At 38.4% G+C, this 16,601-nt stretch overlaps 1 protein-coding gene across 4 annotated transcripts in view; it reads right to left on the bottom strand.

Annotated features, from left to right (window-relative positions):
• Positions 1–16,601, bottom strand: part of tmem255a (transmembrane protein 255A) — a 68,175-nt gene that overhangs the window by 10,538 nt on the left and 41,036 nt on the right. For 3 of the 4 annotated variants that reach the window (XM_039766084.1, XM_039766081.1, XM_039766083.1), the window contains exons 4-7: positions 15,100–15,189; positions 5,757–5,822; positions 3,247–3,335; positions 42–207 (exon numbers count right to left, since the gene is read on the bottom strand). In XM_039766084.1, the coding sequence (XP_039622018.1) occupies positions 42–207; positions 3,247–3,335; positions 5,757–5,822; positions 15,100–15,189 (411 nt within the window). The remainder of the gene's footprint in view (positions 1–41; positions 208–3,246; positions 3,336–5,756; positions 5,823–15,099; positions 15,190–16,601) is intronic. The other variant, XM_039766082.1, reaches the window with a different exon arrangement.

Raw genomic sequence — 16,601 nt, 5'->3', positions numbered from 1 at the left:
ATGGACCCGCTATATGACCAGATATGAGAAGTTTCTCTTACCATGTCTTTAAATCCACCCAGAACAGCTGCAGTGATGATTCCTAGAAAGAAAGCCACTATATTAAGGACTGTTGCTGACCACAGCAAGTGATAAAGGTGGACGACGTCTTGACAGCTGTGAACATCGATGTATTCATGGTAGCTCTCAGTCAGTTCAAAATGGGTGCTTCAGAGAACAGGAAAAGAACAAGCATCATGTAGAGTTAAACAGAGAAGAATCATATATGCTATTTAGCACAACGGCCACTAAAGGTACACTCCACTTGTGCAAGTGATTGTGGCTTTCTCAGTTTAACAAAAGGGAGCAGCTTAGAAAATCTGTCCGAATGTAGTAATACATAATGTAAGCACATATATTTACAAATAATTTATTTTCAAATCCATGTAATTCAGTTCAGGGGGGTGGTCAGTCAGATCCAACCCCAGCAGCATCAGGTGCAAGGTGAGAACCAAACCAGGACACGTATATATAAATAAATGTATAGTCTGGGTACACTGGTCAAACTCACTAATCTGTAAATGGAGATAACACAACCTCTGAAGGGGGCAAACGTAAACCTGACATCTCAGCACATCGTAATACATCACTACTATTTATTTATAGAATAATTTAAGTGTGTGTGCGTGGATCAGCAATACAATCCCTAAGGCCTCTCTGTCATTAACACAGCACATCTGCTAATACCCTTAAGTGGATGTAGATATGTTCAAGTGGCACACATTCTTGAACTGTTTGTTAAGAATAATATCAGCGAGTGAAGAAATGGACTGAAGTGACAAGGAAATTAAGTAGCAAATTGTGAGGCAACACCGAGATCTGAAAACCAGCTAAGGTGAAAAAATCAAAGCGCAGAACACAAAATCAAAGTCTGCAAAAAAGAAGCTTGAAACCAGAAGATCCCATAACACTAACTTGTGTTTCTTTTACCCCAAATAACATTACACTAGAAAGATCTAGTCTAGAAAAGATCTAGAAAAGTCTTAGAAAGATTTTGAATTCAATTCTTGGATGCCAGAAGCTATGTGCCCCCATCTTATATAGGTGGGGAATGATGACTCAGTATGTCATGTGACCAGAAAAGGGAGGAGCTAATGTAAACAAAAGGCCACAAACATGCAGAAACAGTCAAAAAATGATACTGACCATCAAAAAATGTGAATACAAAATACCGTTGCCAGATAAGATAAGAATTCTTATTAAATCCAAAACATGTAATATGTACAATAAAGATAAAAAAGGAATAGACCTAGGATTTGTTGGATTCTGCCTGTTAATGCTATCAGAAAGGCAAATTTATCTTGCATGTGACAAAGTAACTAAAAAAAAGTTTGAACCAAAAATGATTTTGGACTCGTTGATGTAAGAGTCTGTCCAGTACACTATGCTCAAGGCATCATTTTTATGTGCCCTTAGCATAAAATCTAACCAAATTCTGGAAAACATTCCTTGTTAGCAATCTCATTATTTTTGGCAGCTGAAAAAAAAGTAAAAAAACTGAGTGTAATCTGCCTGCGTGGAATTTAAATGTAAAGAATAATTAATTATACAGTGGAATCGGACCCATTTGTGGATGTCAAGCCTTTCATTATGCTGCATATCGTAGGAAACGTGTCAGATTTGGGCCTGCCATTTATTAATAATGTTATAAAGAAGTAATAAGTCATAGAAGAAAATAAAACAGATTATTATGGTAAAACATTCATGTAGAAAATGTGGTGTCTATGTAACTGATAGTTTATTTACCTGTTAGGCTCCTTATCTTTTAAAATAAATTACTCCAGTATAAATACGAGTGTATAACGAGACGCTTTACAAATGCTGATCTCGAGAACCAAACTGTGATACAGTGAGCAGCGTCTTTGGACATGCAGGCAGAAAATATAAGTAAGTGACAGACCCAGAAAGGCTCTCGTCCTGTTTGTAAAAGTTTCATATAAAAATAACTCTAACCCTATCTTAAGGAGGCATGTGAACTTTAAAATAAATAAGAGAAGATAAAAAAGTAGAAACAAATGATTCACTAGGAACATGTTTGCAGGAATTTTAATCTTTGCTTGCATCTAACACTCGGCTTTTAGTTTTTCTTTGGGTTTTGGGTGCTTTGACTAAACACCTCTCAGCTGCAATTTTGCATTCTGAGGACTACATGAAAAACACCAGGTATTCTTGTTTCTTTTGTTTTTAATGATTATTAGTATTTATTATAATGTATTTTTTTCACAAGCAAACTAATACTTACACATTAGATACCTATTTTTAAAAATAATGGCCTAGACCATGGGTGTCCAACTCCGATCTTGGTGGGCCACAGTGGCTGCAGGTTTTCATTCTAACCCTTTTCCTAATGAGTGAGCTGTTTTCACTGCTAATTAACTCCTTTTCCTTCATTTTAATAGCCCTCTTTTTAAGGATTCAGTCCTTTGAATTGATTCTTTTCTTCATTAAATGGCAGCCAAACAGAAATGAGATGTGAAACAAGCTGACAGATGACCAGCTAAATTGGAACGTCAAACTCCATACAATTTCACTCCAGTTTCTTAATGAGAAGCCAATTCTTGCTGTTAATTAAACCTGTTATTGAATATCATGACTTGTTCCTGCTCTCATTCTGCCTCAGCAAACTGTTGATTTTCTGTTTTTTTCCTAAGACCACCGTCAAGAGGTTTTGGTGACCTGAGCAGACCAACATGACTGAGACCTTCACCTTTCTTTATTTTCAGGTTAGCTGGTCATGTGGTGGCATGTTTTGTGTCTCATTATTGGTTGGCTGCTTATTAAGGAAAACAAAACAACTAAGGGGTCTGAGCCACGTTAATTAAAACTAAAGCAAAATAAGTTAATCAGCAGCAGAAACAGCTCACTAATTAAGAAGATGGTTAGAATGAAAATCTGCAGCCACTGCGGCGCACTAGGACCGGAGTTGGAAACCCCTGGCCTAGATCTTTGCACAATACTGTATTAAAAATAAAGCAGTTTTAAATCATGTTGTTTGCTTTGTATTACACACTTTATAGCACTGCTTTTATTATTTACACTGTCCTTATTAACAGTTTGTTGCTGACACACACAGAGGATAAAACCATTTTGCATTTTTAGTATATAAATCCATTTGCTCATTGACACTGTCCCATGTGAAATGAAACCCTGAAATGGGTTCCCCATGCTTTCCTCTCTGCATAGTTTTTTGTTAAAAAATGAACCTACTTGCCACAGTTGTACAGATCACAACAATAGCAGGTGTTGCTTTTAACTCTTAGACTGCAAGGGCCCCAGAAAGAAGTATGGCAGGGTACCTAAGAAGAGAAAGGGAGATGACGCATATTAAGTAGACATCATGCCTTCTTGCTTATGTAATGTTTGAAGAGACATAGCACTGTCATTGCCAGGCCAATAATCTACGATCATGCATTTGTAAACTGCAATATAAAAAAGTCCCACCAATGTACAGACTTGTTATTCTGTGTTGAAAAACATGGCTGGTTCCTTCATGCTTCATAACTCTCTCTGTAGTCATATCAAATTCAAAGTACAATAAATTGCATTTTCAAAGTTTTCAAAGTAAATATGACAAAAATAACTCTGTGACCCTGTGTTAGGATATTGCAGGTTGGATAATAACTGACTGACTTAAATACTTCAAATAAACCCTACAATCAGCTCATTGAACCTACCAGTATTCTTGCTTTCATTGTCGTTCACATTTTTGCCTACACAAAAAACAAACTTTTGTACTGCGTCAATATTATGAACTTGTCTAGCCCATTGCAATTTTGGCACAGTTTACATCTTGACTTTGCTCTCTCAACTCCTCTTTTGTTTCTGTCTCTGTGTCAAAAATGATGATTAATAGACACCCAACACGAATAAAAAATGGCAGTCATCATACCTTATTTATGGCTACCTATTGAAGGAAGTAGTTCTCTAACTCTTGGAAATTGACTCCAAGCTCTGATCACCATCAGGTCATGTCCAAGAGTCACCCTGTTACCTAAAGGCTGCATGTATTATGTGTAGTTCCTCTCTTCAGCAGGGAACTGACTACAGAACGATATTAAATTTGGGCATTAGGTATCCATGAATCTAATTTGTCACACTGAGGCCTTTGCTGCTTAATATGTGTAACACCAAAGGAGGGTACAAAGAATTCTAATAGTAATGCCTATATTGTCAATGACTCTTGATAATATAGTGAACAAATCTATGGCCATCCACTCTATTTTGGATAAATGTAGTGTTTACAGAGCATTGAATTTAATTTATATATTGAGAACTTATCAAAAATATTTGAACCTGATGTATTAAGTGGAGTGCGAGTAAAATCAAATACGCATTCATGCATTGTGCCCTCCAGATAAGGGACATAGTGGCAGTCATGTACCAGGACCAGACTATTTTTTATGCCACAACCAGGATGATGACTGCAAAATGTACTTGTAGTGGGATGTCTGAGTGGCCCTCAGCATCAATGGCCAAAGAGTATGTTGCCAACACAGAACGAATTGTAACAGAGAATCAAAACACGATGGTGCATGAGAAGGCAGCAACAGAGTCAGATAAATCCATTTGTCATGAACAATTAAATATGAGTAATGTTTATGTCTAATAAAGACTCACTGCATCCAAGCTACCAAGGAGATCTTATGCTAACGAATTCAGACCTTTTGGGACATGTAATCAATATGTGCTACACCCTTGATATCATAAAAAACTGTGCACATGATCTTGCTGGACATCAGTTTTCTTTCTTGTTGGAGAATCACCATACTTCCATTGTTTTAGTTGTTTGCACTCATGGTCATCATGATATATCCTAATTTCATCCACATTTATGGAACACTTGTCAAATCTCTTCCAGTCTTTATTCATTAGCTCGACATTTGGTAGCTTGGATACAATGATGCCTGATTTCATGAGTCATTATAGTGTTCGGACATCCTGTTACAATTAAATTTTGCAGCCTTCATCCTGGATGTGGTAAATAAAGCGGCCTGGTCCTGGTACATGTTGACAAAGTGAAAATGAATCTCCAAAGGCACGTTGTTCACTAGCATTAGAAATTTATTGATAGCTTGATACGTGACCCTCTGTTTTTTAGCATTATGTGTCTTGGGTCTGAATCAAGAACTATACAACACAAACTACAATTGGTAAACACTTGTAATTTTCAAATTTTAGTACACAGGTTCTAATCTGAGTCCACTTGGCCACTTACAAAATCAGTACTATGGAATGTCCCTTTTGTGTTAATCTCAAAAATTTTGATCATCCCTTGTATATACAGTTTATGAGAAATGAATCTCTGTAAGGAATATTTACAACATTTCATTTGTTCCAATACAATGTCAGGAAGTACATTGCTAGCAAAGATGAAATCGACCCTGACACCTTTCATCTATAACGTTTATATTAGGCAGAATGGTATCTCAGAATGTTGTCTTTCAACTTCATGAAACTGGACGAGTCCTCGCTTGGCCACTGTCCATGCGCGGTTTGCGGGGTTGTCCATTTCTCAGTGCAGCTTTTTCTCTCCTCTGCTAAAGATGTGTGTGTCTCCAAATTGACTTGGTGTAACTGAGTGTGTAGTGTGATGGATAGGATGGTTCCTGCCTTATACCTGATGCTGCTGGGATAACCACTAGCTCTGATAACCCTGGACTGGGTAGGTGAAGCCTGGAAATACCTGTAAAGGAATATTTGCAAAATAGCATACCTACCTCCTTTTCAAAAGATGCTACACTTGAATAATATTTACATCGGCCTGCGTAAACCGGTCTCAAATCCTGCAGCAGATAACAAGACAAAGAAAACTTTCAGTTCTGAACTTCATAACAACAACAACCAGTGTATTTCTTGTGTAACTCAAAAATCACCCACGGAGTGCCTCAATGGGTTTTAACCGGCCCTTTTTATTGGACAGCCCACCATCCTCGACTCTCTAAGAAGACAAGAAAAAACTCTCAAAATCATCTTATAGAAAAAGAAAATGGAAAAAATCTTGGGAAAGACCCCCTCTCAGGTAGGTTGGGTGTGCAGTGGGTGTCAAAAAATGGGGTAAACACAACACATATAACAGAATACAAGCTTTATACAACAGGCAACAGTAATTACTTTTCATTATGCAATTATAATAATTATGTAATATCCATTTGGCTGCTTGCAACAGACATTTGGTAAATTTATCAGTTTGCTTGGTCTTTCACTTATGGTGTGTTTTTCTTGGTCCATATTTATAGTTCACTATAAACCTGAAAGTTTAGTGATTTGCTAGATCTGATTTTCAGGATCAGGACTTGAGTGCCCACCCCCAATCTTCTCGTCTCGGACCCTGGCTGACCAGACTGGCTGCAGATTTTCAACACATTATTACTTGGATTTTTGGTTTATAATTTAAGCTCAGATCCAGTCTGTTTTGCTTTTCTGAAATATTTATTCCACTCTATTTTGTTTATCGCCTCACAAACTTATTTCTGTTGTCAAGATGTGTTTGTTTTCTGCTCTATGTAGACTTTCAAATTAGGGCAATCAACTCAAGTACGCACACAGAGTTGCAAATAAAGAACCCTTCAGCTGAGCCTTTCAAATGAGCTGCCATCTGCCCACAGTGAAAAACAGCAAAATACTAATGAGCCAACTACAACAGTGACTAATGTATTGTAACAGTGGTAAGGGGCACTCCCTAATGTTCACAACACGGGTTAATTCAGTTCTGCTCAGTTTATTTGAATATAATGCCCTTGACAGTGATCTGCCTTGGATCACTGCACAGACTGTTTAATAAAATGTGACACAGAGACAATTAGTTATATGAAATAGCATTGTATATAATAGCATATTGATATCTTACTTCATGATCTGGATGCAGAAACAGGAAAAGAGCTAAAGTTAAGTCAGCTTCACTTCTTTACTCACCTAAAAATGTATTTTCTCAAATCTGAATCTTTGGAATCAGATGTACAGTACATAATCCACCTTCTACTGCATTATTATCTCATACTGTCAATCTGCCAGTGAGTGATCCTGAGCCATCCTCAAATTTAGAACAATGCCACAGAATGGCAAAACGCTCAAAAATAGAGGTGTATATCTCTCTATTATAATAAAAAAAGATCCTGCGACAAGACAAGACTTTTTGGAAGATTTTTTTCAAGTCTTGCAAGTCGAGACTTTGGCCATGAGATGTTTTCAAGTCACACCCTCCTCTCAACCATAGAAAACCATGTACACTGTACTCTGACCTCTCATTCGTGTGAATGCTTTTGACAGACACAGTTCTTACTCTCTTAACTCTGATAAACGTTTTCAAATTAAAGAAGACATATTATGTCCAAATCTTATTGAAGGATTTCATCATAAAGGGTTATCAACAGTAAAAATGAGTACACAGGCAATCCTAGCACCGAGAAATGATGAAGTCAAACAAATTAACGTCAAAAATGTTGATCGCTTACACTGAAAATTGGCTAAATGCGTATCGATAGACTAGGTCGAAACAGTTGGTGGTGATCGTGCAGAAGGTGAAAACGTCAAATTACAATATCTCGAAGAATATCTACAACTGTTAACACCATCTGGTTTTCCTCCACACAAATTACTGTAGAAAGAAGAAAGAATCCAAGAAAGATAATGTAGTACAGTGGTGCTTGAATGTTTGTGAACCCTTTAGAATTTTCTATATTTCTGCATAAATATGACTTAAAACATCATCGGATTTTCACTCAAGTCCTAAAAGTAGATAAAGAGAAACCAGTTAAACAAATGAGACAAAAATATTATACTTGGTCATTTATTTATTAAGGAAAATGATTGAATATTACATATTTGTGAGTGGCAAAAATATGTGAACCTTTGCTTTCAGTTTTTGGTGTTACCCCCTTTGCAGCAATAACTGCAACTAAACGTTTCCAGTAACGTTTGATCATTCCTGCACACCAGCCTGGAGGACTTTTAGCCCATTCCTCCATACAGAACAGCTTCAACTCTGGGATGTTGGTGGGTTTCCTCACATTAACTGCTCGCTTTAGGTCCTTCCACAACATTTCAATTGAACTAAGGTCAGGACTTTGACTTGGCCATTCCAAAACATTAACTTTATTCATTTTTAACCATTCTTTGGTAGAACGACTTGTGTGCTTAGGGTCGTTGTCTTGCTGCATGACCCACCTTCTCTTGAGATTCAATTCATGGACAGATGTCCTGACATTTTCCTTTAGAATTCTCTGATATAATTCAGAATTCATTGTTCCATCAATGAAGGCAAGCCATCCTGGCCCAGATGCAGCAAAACAGGCCCAAACCATGATACTACCACCACCTTGTTTCACAGATGGGATAAGGTTCTTATGCTGGAATGCAGTGTTTTCCTTCCTCCAAACATAATGCTTTTCATTTAAACCAAAAAACTTCTCTTTTGGTCTCATCCGTCCACAAAACATTCTTCCAATAGTCTTCTGGTTTGTCCACGTGATCTTTAGCAAACTGCAGACGAGCAGCAATGTTTTTTTAGAGAGCAGTGGCTTCCACCTTGCAACCCTGCCATGCACACCATTGTTGTTCAGTGTTCTCCTGATGGTGGACTCATGAACATGAACATTAGCCAATGTGAAAGAGGGCTTCAGTTACTTAGAAGTTACCCTGGGGTCATTTGTGACCTCGAGGACTATTACACGCCTTGCTCTTGGAGTGATCTTTGTTGGTCGACCACTTCTGGGGAGGGTAACAATGGTCTTGAATTTCCTCCATTTGTACACAATCTATCTGACTATGGATTGGTGGAGTCCAAACTCTTTAGAGATAGTTTTGTAACCTTTTCCAGCCTGATGAGCATCAACAACTCTTTTTCTGAGGTCCTCGGAAATCTCCTTTTTTCATGCCATGATACACTTCCACAAACATGTGTTGTGAAGTGCAGACTTTGATAGATCCCTGTTCTTTAAATAACACAGGGTGCCCACTCATACCCGATTGTCATCCCATTGATTGAAAACACCTGACTCGAATTTCACCTTCAAACTAACTGCTAATCCTAGAGGTTCACATACTTTTGCCACTCACAAATATGTAATATTCGATCATTTTCCTCAATAAATAAATGACCAAGTATAATATTTTTGTCTCATTTGTTTAGCTGGTTTCTCTTTATCTGCTTTTAGGACTTGAGTGAAAATCTGATGAAGTTTTAGGTCATATTTATCCAGAAATATAGAAAATTCTAAAGGGTTCACAAACTTTGTACCACTGTACATCTTCCGTGGATACCATGACACAACAAAGGAGTTCTTGATATGCTATTCGTATTAAAACATTAACAGTTTTCCATTAGAATAGCTTTTACAAAGACAATTTACAAATCTCAGAGCCAAACATTCGAAAAAAGTTGGTTTATTTATTAGAGAGAAAGAAACGAAAATTCAATTATGTGCAGTTATACGTGGCATTGTCACGATGAAAGTACAAACACAGAATCACAATTCAGTATGATATTGACAAAAATGTAATTCAAAAAATTGTTTTTACTAAAGTTTTATAGTAATATGTAAGTTTAAATAGCTTTTGCATGTTAATTTCAAAGCCAAACAGAACAAAATCATATTACGCAACAAATAACTAACGCAACATGAAACATAATTTACATTCAAATTATTACTTTTTAATATTTTTATATATGGTTAATTACTCGCTGTAATGTAAAATAGTTAGTAAATTGTACATCCGCGTCCCCATTTGCGAGCGGCAGAACCGCAAAGAGGCTATCGCGTAGCTCAAGCACAGGAGTTGGTTATTAAAGCCAGCAGGGGCAAAGCCCCCTAGTATTATAACAAAATAAAGACAAAGGAGGGATGCCTGCAGGAAGAACATAAGTGTAACACAGAAGCAAAATAAGGACCTTCTGGTATGAGTCTAGAACCTTGCATTCCAGGACGCTTAACTTGTCCATTTGCTGACCTCTTCAGAACTGCACACTCTTTCTCACCTATGGATTCTCTCGCTCTAACTCTCTGTTTTCAAACTCTGACTTCTCTTCCTCCTGCTAGTTGAGTGTTTCTTTCTTCTCTCTTACCAACTCCATTCCCAGTGATTCTCTGTTGAGGAGACAGTTCTTTACAGGTTCCGATGGACACTTTCAGCTGGGATTTGGACTAACTTCCAGGTCAAGGGACTCCTATAAAACCACTGCACCCCAAAGTAGTGGTATAATGGTCTATCAATTTGGATCAAGTCAACAGTTTAAAAGGAAATGATGGAATTTAATCAATGCAGCATTACAGAAAAAACATTGAACCAGAATAAAAACACTAAACAAACCATAATCTAAATGATAGAAAAATATATTTTCAGTATCTATTAGGGTGATTTCCACAAAGCAATAGATCAATCAACATTTTAGGGTTACTAATAAAAAAAAAATCATTTTTCATTGCTTACATTTCTGTCTGCAATATGTTATAATTTTTCCAAATCATAAAATTGCATGCTTACAGTGTTAGATCTTCCTTTCAGAAAAAAAGAGATCAGAAGCAATAATTAAAATTCACTGTCCACTCAGATATAAAAATGTTTTGTGAAAGTACTTTGCATTTTGCAAAAATAAGACAAAACAAATACTGTCTGCAAGCATTGCCATCTTGATGGAAAGTTCACAGCAAAACTAGCTGACCAACTTCACCCTGTAAATGTTGAGGGAAACTTTGGAAAGAACATTTGGGTTTAACGTCTCCCATTGAATATGTGACTTGCAAAGATGTGAGGCCTTACTGTGTCACTGAAGATGATGGCTTCCATGAGTTTTACTGCAGGTGTGATAGGCATCCATCTATCCATCCATTATCCAACCTGCTATATCCTAACTATAGGGTCACAGGGGTCTGCTGGAGCCAATACAGGATGCACGGCAGGAAACAAACCCCAGGCAGGGCGCCAGCCCACCGCAGGGCACACACACCAAGCACAATTTAGAATTGCCAATGCACATAACCTGCATGTCTTTGGACTGTGGGAGGAAACCGGAGCGCCCGGAGGAAACCCATGCAGACACGGGGAGAACATGCAAACTCCACGCAGGGAGGACCCGGGAAGCGAAACCGGGTCTCTAACTGCAAGGCAGCAGCGCTACCACTGCGCCACCATGCCGCCCAGGTGTGATAGCATAAGTATGAAATTCCATCCAGAGTGCATTTTAATTCATTCCAAATCTTTGTGGAAAAGTGAAGACTAATTGTAAAATATGTTTAAAAGAAAGCCAAGCAAGTCACAGTCATCAGGGATTATTGAACATCCTGTACAACCGAGTCATATGTGACAGTAAATTAGTCACCATATTAGCATGGACCGGTATATGAAAAGTTAGAATATTAGAAAACTTTTAATGAGAAGAGGCCTTTCAGCCCAATAAAGTTTGCCAATCCTATCCACTTAATTCATCCATTTTCCAACCCACTGAATCCAAACACAGGGGTCTGCTGGAGCCAATCCCAGCCAACACAGGGCAGGAACCAATCCCAGGCAGGGTGCCAACCCACCGCAGGACACACACGAACACCAAGCACACACTAGGGCTAATTTAGAATCGCCAATCCACCTAACCTGCATGTCTTTGGACTGTGGGAGGAAACCCACACAGATACGGGGAGAACATGCAAACTCCACACAGGGAGGACCCAGGAAGTGAACCCAGGTCTCCTAACTACGAGGCAGCAGCGCTACCACTGCACCACCCATCCACTTAATTCCTCTAAAGTAACAGAGTAGAGTTTTGATGGCCTCTAACATCCAACTGTCTACCACACCAGACATGCTTCTATGGTTTTCTATGTGAAGGAAATCTTCTGAATGTTTGTGCAATATGTACAGAATATCTTGGTTCCTGAAAAACGTTCTTGTGGTGGGAAAGCGCTTATATTATTTATTTGGAAGATTAGTTTCAAGAATGTTGGAGACTGGTGTTTTGCAGAGAGAGCTTCATTTTTTTGGTTTGGGTCCACATTTCACAATGTCGAGCACATCTTAATCATCTTTAACCTGAAACAAATTTATCACTGCCAATGCTTTACAGAATTCTTTTTTCTTCAGTTTCAAAATTAAGTTTTACCAAAGTATTATGAAGAACATAAAATACAATTGCACTCTCAGTCTTATTTTGGTTTTGTGTGTCTGAAACCTAGAAATGATGTAACAGTTATGTGTGAACTAGATCTCGTATCAGTCATAGGCTTCTGTACTGAATCATACCACATGATACTGTGCACCAAATATTAAATTGCCACTTTAAGAATCAAAATGTTATAGTATTGTGCTAAAGCCTGAGGTTTAACCCTCCTACTCTGTGTCTTCAGTCAGCGTTAAAGGGCCAATTCTCTAAAGAAGCTCACATGTTGTCTTGTCTACCAGAAAGATGGTACTGTGACACACAATCTGTACAGGGGCCACGAACCCCCTAGGGTCCAGGAGGCACTGTCACATCTGCCATTTCCTAGCAACTGCTGCACAGTAGAAACCTGGAGGAAAATGAAATGTTTCCCTGCAGGCTGCCTTTTTTGACATGTGTACTGTTGCCTCTAACTGTTGCTTTTCCAGGTTGCTCAGCACATGCACAGCATCACCTCCAGATGTTCTTGATCTTACACTGGCATGTTGATCATTTGCAGAGTGAATTTTGTTCCTGTTGTACAAAATAATAAGGGTCTGACCCTGTCCTGTAGTGCCCTGTCCAGCTTGAAATCCCAGCTCAATCTTCAATTACAGTTTCTAAACTCTTATTTGTATATCCTGTTAATTTATCATGCAGTGAATGATGTTGATTTTGAAAGGTATTCTTCTTTGCTTTTCTACTTGTAAACCACCAGTGTTTTGCTTTGTGAAGTGTGCTTAACAAAGCTGAGACTAATTAGGCAAAACCAAAGTACTGGTTATAGACTTTTGCCACACCAGAGCCTCTATGTCCGGACAGTATTCAATAAGTGGATGTAGAGGTGGTGCTCTCTTAAAGCACTTGGAGGTCCACATAAAGGACAGGTTGGACTAGTCTTGGAACAAAGAGGAACTCTATAAGAAAGGGCAGGGAAACTGTGTTCCTTTAATGTTGGAAGTGACATCCTTCACATATCATACAACTCTGTAATGGCCAGTGCCATTTTCTATGCTGTAGCGGGCTGGGTTGGTAACATCATTTTAAGAGAGGGCCACCAAATAAACAAGATAATTAAAAGTTACTTTCAGATATGGGTCACACTCTCAACCTGCTGGTGGTAATAGTGGAGAGAAAAAAGTCAAAACCAATGGTCATTATGAATAATGCTGCCCGTCCTCTCTCTGACACACTAACACTGAGGACATTCAGACAACAAATTATTCAGCAGAAATGTGTCAAAAAAAAATGTCTGGGACTCCTTTATAACGCCTCACCGTGGCTGTGACTGCTCTTCTCATCTTCAGTCAAGTCTGAAATTTTCTTTCTTTTTAGTAATTCTGGTATTTATTTATTGAGCTCCATTAAAGCTGAATTTCCCACGTTGAGACAAAGGTAATATCTATCTAATTTAGCTAATAACGTTTCCCGATTCTTGCAAACACATATTGACATATGCAAGAAAAAAGTGTTGGACGGATGGATGGATGGACACTTGGGTCTTAGTATTATTGTAGCTGTGTTTGTCGAAGGTTTCCAGATAGTTCAAAATAGTTCAAATGCAGATACCAGACTGGCATTCCAGCACTAGAATTGCTCACCGTACATAAAAAACCCCAGAGTCCAAGTGACAAGGTACATAAAAAACCCCAGAGTCCAAGTGATTTCTTTTTAAAGATTTTAGTGAAATTCAAAGCAAACAGTTCACACAGAAAACAAGGGAAAAAAGTTGATAATACTTGCAAAAAAGGGTGAAATGGGACATTTATGATATTTTGCTTTATGATTAAGTATATAGGTTAGCTTTCTTAAGGTTTCTATATGTTATCTCATTCTTGCATCTATGTACATAATGAACCTACATACAAATGTTCAAAAAAACTATATGCACTTTGTGGCAGACGGCCGGGGACCCTACCCAGCCCGGACACCTGGACGATCCACAAGAGGGACAATATCTCCTCTGGGCCACGAGAGTGCAGCCGCCCTGGTCTGCTTGGGGGCCACCGGAACAGAGCTGGGAAGCTCATCCCTATGGGAGGACGTGGCCACCGCTAGAGGGCGCTCGGACAGTCACGGAACCCTGGATGGCAGCACTTCTGCCACACCAGGAAGTGCTGCCGGAATTCCAGGGGCACCCGGAGTGCTTCCGGGTCCTCATCTGACACTTCCACCACACCAGGAAGTGTCATTGGACAGAGCACCTGGAGCCCATTATAAAAGGGACCACCTCCCTCCAGTAGACGGGCCGGAGTTGGGAGGAAGGAGATGGAGCTTGTGAGGAGGGGAGTAGAGATGACAGAGACAGAGAAAGAGAGGGAGAGAAAGACGAGTACAGTATGTTGGTGACTAAGGCATTGTGGTGCTTATATAAAATAAATGTGTGTGTTTTTGGACATTCTGGTGTCTGTCTGTCTGTGTCTGAGGGCTGGCTTTCCACAACTTAATACTTATTTGTCTAACAATTCATGTTTCTTTGTAGCTGTCTAACTTCAATTTTAGGGCTATTCTGTTGACACACAGAGCTAGTATTACAAACATTCAATTTTCTTTAACTTATAGGGGGTTAATCAGAAACTTCAATTATAAGCTACATTATATTCAAGTTCTAAACTAAGTAAACTAAGATAAATTTACAATTATGTTAATGATTTGGCTTTTACAATTATAATTAAGTAACTATGAATTATCAAAACAACATGTGCATTCTGGTAGTACTTAGTCAAAAAAATCTTTGACTGTTGCATACAACTCCTATGGATTAGGCAATAAATTCAAACTAATGGGAGTCTGACTATCAGAGATTGACTCTTCCTTGACTGTTCAATAGACTTCCTCACTTTAAACATTTTATAGGGTATTTATATTATGAAAATGATGTTGAAAGACATGAAAACATTTCTGTGGTATGCATTTATTGAACTAACTATACTTACAATATGTCTTGCAGCAAAAACGCCATCCACTATGGCACAGCAAAAGGCAGCAACTACTCCAAAACTGATGAAGACAATTGAAGCTACAAGCTGCAAATAAAGAATCAAAAATAAAACAGTTTATTGTATAGTGCATAACTGTTTTCTGCCCCATCCATCAAGAAAGCAGAGAGAAAGAAAAAATGGATGCTTTTAACTCAGGGCAATAGAGGGCAGCATAAGTACACATGGTGAGGTCCTGTTTTATTCAGCTATGGCAAACAGCCCGGGAACATGACTGGCCCCTTGAAACAAACGACTTTGTGAAACTACAAAATAATTACAGGGTGCCCTAAAAGTGAACTCCACAAATGTTTAAAAGTGTTTATGAAAAGTGAATTGGGAGGCAAAATTAACTTTGAAACTGAATTCTAAATCAGTCACTTTAAGCAGTAATAGTCATTTGGAATATTAATAATGACTATTTTAAAATCAATTTAATGGTACTTTGGTACAAAAAAATATAGTTTTCTATCAAAAACATGAAATGTCTGGGTGTCTATATATATCCCTCACAGTTAGGAGACCCAGGTTCGCTTCTCGGGTCCTCCCTGCGTGGAGTTTGCATGTTCTCCCGTGTCTGCGTGGGTTTCCTCACACAGTCTAAAGACATGCAGGTTAGGTGCATTGGTGATTCTAAATTGCCCTAGTGTGTGCTTGGTGTGCTTGGTGTGTGTGTGCGCCCTGCCCAGGGTTTGTTTCCTGCCTTGCGCCCTGTGTTGGCTGGGATTGGCTCCAGCAGACCCGCATGACCCTGTAGTTAGGATTTAGCGGGTTGGATAATGGATATATATATATATATAGACACACACATAAACATACACGTATAGCATGTATATACTGTATATGTATTGTATGTATATGGATACAATGAGGCTATTAGAAATAAACTGGATACAATAGAATTAAAAGTCAAGACGGAGGTAAAAAGCTTAGGGGTAATTGTTGACTGTAATCTGAATTTTAAATTGCATATTCATCAGACCACTAGGACAGCATTTTTTCACTTAAGAAACATAAGTAAAGTTAGACCTCTTATATCATTGAAAGATGCTGAGAAATTAGTTCACGCGTTTGTTTTCAGTCGACTAGATTACTGTAACGCACTCCTCTCAGGACTACCCAAAAAAGATATAAATCATTTGCAACTAGTGCAGAATGCAGCTGCTAGAATCCTAAATAGGAAAAGAAAATCCGAACACATTTCTCCAGTTTTGATGTCACTACACTGGTTACCTGTGTCATTCAGGATTGACTTTAAAATACTGTTTATGGTTTATAAAGCCTTAAATATTCTCGCTCCATCTTATATATCAGAATGCCTGACACCTTATATTCCAAATCATAACCTTAGATCTTCAAATGAGTGTCTCCTTAGAATTCCAAAAGCTAAACTTTAAAGAAGTGGTGAGGCGGCCTTCTGCTGCTATGCACCTAAAATCTGGAATAGCCTGCCAATAGGA

The sequence above is a fragment of the Polypterus senegalus genome, chromosome 10 (assembly GCF_016835505.1).
Source record: "Polypterus senegalus isolate Bchr_013 chromosome 10, ASM1683550v1, whole genome shotgun sequence".
Classification (NCBI taxonomy): domain Eukaryota; kingdom Metazoa; phylum Chordata; class Cladistia; order Polypteriformes; family Polypteridae; genus Polypterus; species Polypterus senegalus.
Note: the sequence above shows the minus strand (reverse complement) of the source record. Positions and strands in the feature narration are given on the sequence as shown.